Source organism: Lemur catta, chromosome 3, assembly GCF_020740605.2.
Source record: "Lemur catta isolate mLemCat1 chromosome 3, mLemCat1.pri, whole genome shotgun sequence".
Taxonomy (NCBI): domain Eukaryota; kingdom Metazoa; phylum Chordata; class Mammalia; order Primates; family Lemuridae; genus Lemur; species Lemur catta.
The window spans coordinates 31,989,360-31,999,574 of NC_059130.1; the positions used below are offsets into that span (position 1 = coordinate 31,989,360).

General features: G+C 36.0%; 1 protein-coding gene across 1 annotated transcript; it reads right to left on the reverse strand.

The window, feature by feature from the left end:
• Positions 1–328: 328 nt before the first annotated feature.
• LOC123634643 (olfactory receptor 6N2) lies at positions 329–1,279 on the reverse strand. The gene has a single exon (XM_045546380.1). The coding sequence runs from the start codon at positions 1,277–1,279 to the stop codon at positions 329–331; it is 951 nt and encodes a 316-aa protein (XP_045402336.1).
• Between the last annotated feature and the right edge of the window lie 8,936 nt (positions 1,280–10,215).

The following is a 10,215-nucleotide window of genomic DNA, read 5'->3' on the forward strand; positions in this document are numbered from 1 at the left end:
GCATTGAGAAGTTTAATTAGAAAAAGGAGTAGAGAAATTGACCTCTAGATGGATGGATATGTGTGGCCAAGAAAATGTATATTCTATATGTAAAGAATGTAGATACTAAAATATTCTTAAATGCTGACAGAACTGATCGAGTGAAAATTAGAAAAGGTAAAGATATAGGAAACAAGAAAATCATAAAGAAATAATGTCTTTGAGAAGGTGAGGCGAGATGGGATCTAGAACATGTGCTATGATGGGAACATTACTCAAGGCCAGGCCAAAGGTATGCAGAATTTTTATGAAGTGAGCATTGAGGTGGAGGAAGGACCTGGGAAGAAAGTCAGTGGTGAGTGGGACTAGCTTTCCTCCCCTTCTGGAAGGTCCTCTTTATGGCCTTAATGAGTTCCTTGTTACGAAGACTATAGATAATTGGGTTGATCAGTGGTGTTAGCACAGAGTAAACTACAGCAAGTGTCCGATCAAGGGTCAGTGAATAGCTCTTCTTTAACCTCACATACATGAAGATGATGCTACCAAAGAAGATGAGGACCACAGTGAGATGTGAGGCACATGTGGAGAAGGCCTTCTTTCTTCCTACCGCTGTTTTTATCTTCAGCACAGCCCCGATGATTCTTACATAAGAAACCATGATAAATAGGAAGGTAATAAGGATGATGAAGGCATTGATGGCAAAGTCCACCACAACATTAGTGGATGTGTCCTTGCAGGCCAAGCTCAGCAGAGGTGGAAAGTCACAGAAGATGTGCTGGATTTCATTGTAGCCACAGAAGGGGAGCTGGGAGATCAAGATGACCTCAGAAATGGGACACAGGAAGCCACAAGTCCAACAACCTGCAGCCATCTTAGCACAGAGTGTGGTAGTCATAATCGCAGGGTACTGGAGGGGCCGGCAGATGGCCAGGTAACGGTCATAGGCCATGGCTGTAAGAAGGTAGCATTCAGAGGCCCCCAGAGAGTGGAAGAAATAGGTCTGAAGGAGGCATCCTGCAAAAGAAATGGTCTTCTTCTCACTGAGAAGATTAGCTAGCATCTTGGGGATGGTGGTGGCTGTATACCACAGCTCTAGAAAGGAGAGAACACTGACAAAGTGGTACATGGGCGTATGTAGGGCTGCATCCAGTCGTATGACTAAGAAGATGAGCATGTTGCCGCAAATGGTGAACAGGTATGCCAAGAGTAGCAGGACAAAGAGCCAGCCCCTGACATGTCCCACACTGGGGAAACCAAGGAGCACAAACTGTGCCAGGCTTGAGTGGTTGTGTCCTTCCATGGGAAGCTGAGGTGAAGAAGGAAAGAAGAAAAAACTGGATTGTTGTGATTAAATCCAAATCAAAATTTTATTTCTCTTTTTCTTCTAATTTAAAGACAGCACTTTAATTACTACTATTACTATTACTACTATTAATACTACCCTAAAAATAATAATAGCTAACTCTTATTATCATTTATTATGCATCAAACAATTTACAAGTGTTTTGCATTCAACATCTTACTTAATTTTTGTAGTCCAATGAGATAAGTACTATTGTTATGACGATTTTACAGATGAGAAAACTCAGAAATGGAGAGAATAAAGAGATTATGACACTTTTCCATTTTATATAGATACTATTTTGCAGAAACAAAATTTGAATTTGTGTTCTCCATGCCATTTATTTCTACACTATGTGACCTTCCCCAAACATTCTATCCCTTCTTCCCAGGCCATAGTCATTCATTTAGTCAAATTTCAAAGGGTGCATTTTGCGTATGAGATTAATGTAGTGGAATGTCTTTTCTTATTGTTTAGTTCACCTATATAAACATTTATTAAATATATACGTGTCAGGCATAAGGAATATAAAATTAAACAAATTATAGTTTCTGCCACCAGAAGGCTTACAACCTCATGGGGAAGCAGACACATCAATCAGTCATCTCAATACAACGTGTGAAGTACAGAACAGTGCAGAGTACCAAAGAAGGGGCTCATGTCTCAGACTGGGAAGACTGAAAAAGGCTTCTTAGTGGAAGCCTTGAGCTGAATTTTCCAAGAAGGGCAGGAATCAGTTAGATAAAAGAGAAAAAGAAGTATTTCAGACAAAAAGTATTTAACAGAAGTCCTGGGCAGCAAGCATCCTGAGTTAGGGAAACACATTTCCCTGTATCCTTGTATGGTAAGGGAACTGGGAAAGTTCACCCAATGATTTAAGACCTTATTTAAATCGATGTGGGGCATCACAGAAGAATTTTAGATAAATAAATGATATGGTCAGATATAGATTTTTAAAACATAACTGAAATTTAACTATTTTGAGCTCAAGCTCAGAGATGAAGGTTTGAATTTGCCTTGTGGGTGTGCTGATAGAAGATGAGTGGGATGACTAACATATTTGGGATAAGAATGCATATTCAAAACCAAATATGACAAAGTGGCAATAAGCATAAATTCTGTATTTTCAGAAAACCAATTTTATGAGTACAGGTGAGGAATACAAAGCTTGCCTGGTGAAATTTCATGTAAAAAAAGTGTTGGACATTCTAATTATTCTCAAGCAAAATGTGAAGCAGATGCAAAAAAAGCAAAAAAAAAAAAAAAAAAGGAAAAAAAAAGAACAACAACAAATACACAGTGACTTTAAATGCATAAAATGGTAACCACTGTCAGTTGCACAATACCCTGTGTAGATCAGGCTGCATTTGAAGAGGGCTGTCCAATTCCAGTCATCATACTGACAAACTGCAGTCTCTTGCTTGTTTTCATCATCCTAATGCTTGCCACAATGACTGTCATATTAAAAGCATTCAATAAAATATTGTTGAACCAAACTAATTAATTTAAACAATTAATGTAATAATTTGTAAACCAGTCCTTTCCCTTCAACTCATACCACCCATTAAACTCCAAGCATTCCTTTGGAACCTAAATGGCCTGAAGTACAAATAAACTGTGGGGTTTGATATTTTAGAATACTAAGTTCATTCAAAGCAACTGGTGTATAAAAACCTCTTCTTGAATCTCTTCTATTCTAAAGAGATTGTACATTCACCTCTCCAGTTGCAGGAGACAGACATTTTAAGACAGAAATCCTTGCTTTATCTCATTTCTGATACCTTTGCCCCTCCTGAAAATTTGCTTCTGGTTCACCTCTCTTCTTTTCTCCATCTGGCAACTGCTGCTCCTCCATCAAAATCAGGTCAAATGCTAACTCTTTAAAGACATCCTTCCTAACCCCCCCAGAAAAAGTTATTAATATTTATTCCTTCTCTTCATAAGATTTGTATTTAGCATAGTGCATTACTTTTTTTTTAACAAATATATCTTTCCCATAAATTGTTAAGATCTTTGAGAGTAAACATAGCCCTTCATTAATTATTGTATATTGATCTACTAATATCTGGAACAATCAGCATAGAACTATGATCTCAATTAATGCTTTTTTAATGTACTTGATTTTTTTTCTAGCCTGAATTTAAGTTATGTTTTCCTCAGTTGTGCCTGAACACATCCTTTTAGTTGTTCTCTGAACACTTTAAGCTCAATATATCCTAATGAACTTACCATCTCAAATTTAGTCTGACTTCACTTCCCCTAATCCTGTGCTTGGACCCATCATTACTCCCACTGACCCACAGAAATTAAATTTAAAAAAATTGTTGATCATCTTTTGTGTGCAAGGAGCTGTTCTAAATGATGTTTCCTCTTTCTACAAACTATCTTTTCTGAAATCAGCTACTTGTGTAGCTCAAGTAAGGTTGAGCAAACATGGAATAATTTCAGGAGCTCCCCGAACACCTTGGACCCTAAATTCTTGCATTGCCAATGTCTTTAATCCTCCAATTAGAGAATCTATGTAAGGCCTTCTCTAGGTGAAGCCTTTTCAAATGCAGTTTCTCCTGAGAGAATACAATATAGATGCTCCTTGACTTATAATGGGGTTACATCCCAATAAAGCCATAATAAATTGAAAATAACATAAATTGAAAATGCATTTATTAATAATATGCCTAATCTACCAAATATCATAGCTTAACCTAGCCTACCTCAAACATGTTCAGAACACTCACGTTAGCCTACAGTGGGGCAAAAACATCTAATGCAAAGCCTATTTTATAATAAAATGTTGAATATCTCATGAAATTTATTAAATACTGTATTGAAGTATGGTTTCTACTGAATGCATATTGCTTTCACACCATTGTAAAGTAGGAAAATTACAAATCAAGTCATTGTAGGTTGGGGACCATCTATATGTCATAAGATTTTCTTAGTCAAAGCCTCTATTTCATGAATAAATTTTTCAGAAATCTCTACATTTTATCATCTGTGCCAGCACATAGCCAGTCTATGGCAGAACACAGGGCAACTTCTTGTCTCTCACCATTTTCAAAGCAGGTGTTAGACAATCCTGGTTGTCGGGTGAATTTAAGTATTAAATGTAGAGGACAGTGTACAGGATCGCCTTTAAAGTCTCTTCCCAAATTGATACTCTAAGTCTCAAAACTGAATATTCTGAGTCCCTGTTATTTAAGTTATCTTTCCACTAAAACTTTACCATTATGATTTCATAATAGTACTTGTTTTTAAATCCCTTGTCATTGATCCCAACTCTCTGATCCCTGATCAGTACACCTGCTATGGCCACCACTTCACCTGCCTACCACTGAACATCATTCAGTGTCTGCTTTGGTCTTGCCTGGCTCAGTGTATGTGTGGTAGATGAAACCTCGACCTAGGAGCCTTTTCTCCTTTTCTGTGGGTCTTATCACCCTGAGGCAGAGTCCCCAGAGCTAGGGCTGACTGTTTGAGGCCACAAGGGGCACAGGGAAGTGAGAGAACCCTGGCCCCAGAGATGGGTGAGAATCAGGCTCAGGGGAGGCTCCTGGGAGGGCGCTTGGATGGGCCTAGTTTGCCTCCCACCTGAGGAGGTGGGCTCAGAGAAGCCTTTCCCCAAATGCTTGCTATCTCATCGCCCTTCCCTTGCCGCTCCTACCCCCTTATCTCTAGGGACTTCTTAATGTAGACTCCTGGGTTCTGGCTCTGAAAACATGACCCTAATCCTCCCACCACTCTTCTCATAAACACGTGCACTCTTACATTCCTTGTCTCATTTCAGAAGCCAAAGAGGCTTTATATTTCCTCTCATCTTTTCAGACAATTTCGCTCCCTGATCATGTGCCTAATCCCACCCAATATCATTATCATTCTTCCTTTGAGAAGTCTCTCTGATAAGAGCTTATTCTGAAAAACAAACAAACAAAAAAACAGGTTGTGGTGCCTTAGGAATCTTAATTTGAATGGTGGCTCCAATAAAAGACCCATTTACTTAGCATATGCTAGGTAACATATCCTTCTAAGCACAATGCATGTATTAACTATACAATCTTCACAATTAGTCTATGAGGTTGGTACGATTGCTAGTCTCACTTTACATTTGAGGAAACTGAAGCACAGAGAGTTTAATAATGGGCCTAAGGTCACACAAGTGCCTGTCTCAGAATTATAAACCAAATCTCTCTGACCCATCTCTTCCAGAAGTGTTAACAGTGGTCAAAGGAATGTAACCAAGGTCACTTAGCAACAAAATGGCATCTGTCTCAAGTCCTATGCCCTGGACCACTACTCATTACCTGTAAGCAGTCATTTATTTGAATCTGTTTTTTTCATGTGTAAATGAGTGCTGTGGGGAGTTAAGGGAGATAAAATGCAAAAACTAACTATTCTAGTTTTAAAATGTGTTCGTCTACATTTCTTGCTTCATGAAGTAGGTATAGGATATATGTTTGTTAATTAAACTCCTCCAAATTGCTAACTTTGTCTAAGCTACTTAACATCTCACAGCTTTATTTTCTTCACCTTTTAAGAAGACGTATTTGGCATGCTACAAAGTTATTTTTGAATTGAGAGGTAATAATAACTGGGACAGCAAATGTTTTTATTGCAAGTTTAATTTATTTAATAGATATAAGATCATTAAGATATTCTTGCTTTATTAACTGTTTTTTGGTAATAATTTTCCCAGGTCATGTTTAATAAATATTAATAAAATTAATAAGCATTAATTTTAAAAAAGAAGAAATATTTGGGTTGCTTTGAGAATTAAATGACATGTCAAATGCCTTCCCACCAAAGAAAAGAAACATGGCCATAGTTTAACATAATTAGGTTTATTGATTCACTGCAATGAGGAGGATCACATGCCATTGGAGCTGTGGAACACTTCAGTGAAAGGGTGTTAGACAGGAATTATCACAGGATGTGGCCTTCTGTCAGGAGATTTTGGTGAGGTTTTAACGGAGCAGAGCTCTGTCTCGACTGTGTCCTGTCAGTTAATGAGGATAATTCTATGACTGGGTACTTTGGATCTTATCTAGACATAGACTAACACTGTAATAGAGAAAGATACAGCAGTCACTCATATTAGCCAGGAGAGTGAGATTTTTTTCTGGTTTGTACAGATAATTGTTCTTAAATATGCTTAGACGTGATTATTAAGTGGTCTTGTTTTCCCCTCACATCATCATGGTTACAGAGTGACCTTGTCTGATGTTGATATTCTGTGCAGGAACACCACAGACTAACTTTGAATATCTTTCTCTTTCTCAGATAAAATACATAAAGGGCAAAATACAAAGTCTGGTACATAGTAGGTGATTCATAAATTTTAAGTTTCTTAAAATTTACTGTTATTCTATAAACTACCGTATGATCCCACTACTGGGTATATATCCTAAAGAAATGAAATCAGTATGTTGGTGAGATATCTGCACTCACATATTTATTGTGGCACTATTCACATCGCCACTTTATGTAATAGAATCAACCTAAGTTTCCACCAATGTCTATCTTTCAAACTGAATTGTAAGTTTTATGAGGTCAGAGACCATCTTTATTCCATATGTGACTGTTCAGTGCTATATCCTTATTGCCTAACCCAGTGTCTGGCATGGCGAAGACATTCAATACACTTAATAAATGTATTTAAGCCACATTTATCTCCTAGCTATACTTGTTTAGAGGATTTTATGAGATTCAGTCTGTTTTCCCAGTGTTTTAAGGCATTTTTAAATTTTGATTCTGATTCTGTTATCTCCCCTTTTGTGCATTAACCCACTTTATGTTAACTACAAGTTTGAAAAGTATGCTATTTAGGTTCTTTTCTAGGTTATTAGTAAAACTTTTGAATGTCCCTCTTGATTGAGTAGAGCTCACTGTGAGAGTCTCCCTGCAAAATGTTTCCAGGATGTGTCCATAGGACTGAGATAATGTAAGGAGAGTGAAATGTGAGGTAAAAGCCTTACCAATAATTAAGCAGAACCAAGAAAGACATTATGTAAAATATGCAAAGATGCTGGCTCAGAATTCAGACATCAGTGGGAGATGCCAAATTGGAAACCAACATGAAAGTAAGTGACCATTTATTCATTTGTACTGAGAATATAATTTGTCCTAACATTGTGATTTGATCAGTGTAAAGTTGACCAGTCTACATTCTATAAGATACTATATAAATATAATATGTTAGGGTCAGCAAACTTTTTCTTATAGGGCCAGATGGTAAATATTTTAGACTTTCCAAGCCCTACAGTCTCTGTCACAAGTACTCGACTCAGCCTTTGAAGCAAAATGTAGCCATTGACAATATGTAAACAAATGAATGTGATTTTGCTCTGATAAAATTTTATTTACAAGAACAGACTGCAGATCTTTATTTGGTCATGGGCCATAGTTGGGTCCACCGTTGTAGTTTGGCAACCCATTACATGCATATTTTCTCTCTCTCTAACACACACACATTTTGTTTTGAATAGCATTTCTCTGATTCTAGTGTTTTGAAAATTCTCTCATTTGAAATTATCCCTTATCTCCCTCCCCCAAAAAGAAGTCTTCCAGCTAAAAAAAAAAAAAATCCCCAAGTGCATTTAGAGAAAATACATATTCTCTTACAAGTTTTCCCTTATTTCTTCAATGTACTTTTAAAATATAGACTTTTAGAGCCCCATATCCACTCTGCATCCTGGCACTTAGAACACACAGAGATGGCAGAAATAACTCCAGCAAATTCTGATAAGGACAGTGAGCACAGTGGAAATGTCATATAAACCTCCTTTTGAAGGAAGAAAATAGATATCAGAAGGCTAGCCCACCTATTAAAAAGGAAATAAGCTATAATTGAAAGGAAAGTGTAAAGCATATCACTCGCACATCGAAGTTTATTTAGAAATTTTTATAAATCTTTTGATTATTTATATAGGACTGGTGAACTAGACAATTGTGCCTACTAATCAAATTTAAGCAAAGTTCTTAGATAAGATTAATGTTAACTCTGCCTAGCACAGATCTCATCTGTTTTGTTTCTATGTATTCAAGGAAAGAAGTCAGGACAGTATTGTTGTTAATTTTTATTATGCATATAAAATGCAAACCTTCATGTTTATCATGAGTTGGAAATATTATTTAGTGGATTCTAGGAGGTCATAAAACATGTACAATCTGAAAGATTTATAATGGTTCACAAAATGTATTAATATTTGTGACTAATCATGTCAAAGGTATCTGAACTTGGTGTTTTCCCTCCAAAAAAAGAAAAAAAAGTTTAGTTTTTGTTTTACAAAAGTAAAAATTATAAACATTCAGAACAGCTTTTAATTTTTTTTTTTTTTTTGAGACAGAGTCTCACTTTGTTGCCTGGGCTAGAGTGAGTGCCGTGGCATCAGCCTAGCTCACAGCAACCTCAAACTCCTGGGCTCAAGCTATCCTATTGCCTCAGCCTCCCGAGTAGCTGGAACTACAGGCATGCACCACCACGCCCAGCTAATTTTTTTCTATATATATTTTTAGTTGTCCAGATAATTACTTTCTATTTTTAGTAGAGACGGGGTCTCGCTCAGGCTGGTCTCGAACTCCTGACCTCAAGCGAACCACCCTCCTTCTCTCTCCCAGAGGACTAGGATTACAGGCGTGAGCCACCGCGCCCGGCCCAGCTTTTTATTTTTAAAGTGATAATTGTATTTTACTTTTTCCCTTCTGATCAACTTTGTAGCAATCTTGAAAAAAAAATAAAAGTGCTTCTGGAAATTGTTAAGCTGAACCCAATGTGTAACTTTTTCTAAACTGACACACATCCTAAACTCTTGCTCAGGAATCCAAACTCTGAATATTTTTAAGCTTCTCACATGAATTTAATATACTCCCACGTGGCTTATTTAGCTCTGTTTCTAGAAGCCCACAAGACAAAAGCTTCAGATTCCAGATAGTGCTTTATCATATAAACCAAAATTTTAATTTTAATTTCTTCTAATGCTGTCACCCTCATAGGCTGCTGAGTATGACTAAATTACTTTATAAGTCTTAATCACTTGTTGTCTCCTGCTGGAAACCTCTGTCACACCAATGCCACTTTTTTTTCTTTTCCTTCTTCTTCTTGAATGTCATGAATATTCTTGACCTTGGAGAAAGATGTTAAATTTCCATTAATACCACTTTTGGAATTTTGTATCATTTTATTTTATCAATAAGTCAATTTAGAAAGAATAGATTTTTTTTCCCTAATATTTATTTTCCCCTCCATGAATGTGTTCTGTTCATTATTTAAATGACTTATATAATGACATTAAGTAGAAATTTATAACAATACCCAAAAATGTCTTGAATATCTTTTGTTAGGTACTTTATGTATATTTTGTTAGTTTTTAAAATGCTATCTCTTTAATTACATTTTCTGATTTTTGATGTTATACAATAATAAAATTCACTTTTTTATTGAGTTGTATCAAGCTCATCGACTCTCCATTCTAATGTTAATAATTATTTGTGGTTATCTATGTTTCAACATAAATAAAAATATAATCTACAAATAATTAGTTTTGTTTTTTTCTCTTTCCAGTATTTATGCTTTTAATTTCTGTACTCTTTTTGCTCATTTGATACATTAGCCAGTATCTCCAGTAAAATATCTTTTACATTATAATACGCCTTTATAATGATATACAATGGTTGTCCATATTTTGTGGGTCTATGTGATATTTTAATACATTTATATAATGTGTAATGATCAAATCAGGGTAATTAGGATATCTATCACATGAAACATTTATCTTTTTTATGTTGGGAACACTTGAATTATTCTCTTCTAGTTATTTAGAAATATAAAATAGAGTATTGTTAACTGTAGTCACCCTATTGACTGACGAAATACTAAGTCTTATTTCTCCTATATAATTGTA

Coding starts and splice junctions, on each gene's coding strand:
- LOC123634643 (XM_045546380.1), bottom strand. CDS start 1,279: ATGGAAGGACACAACCACTCAAGCCTGGCACAGTTTGTGCTCCTTGGT.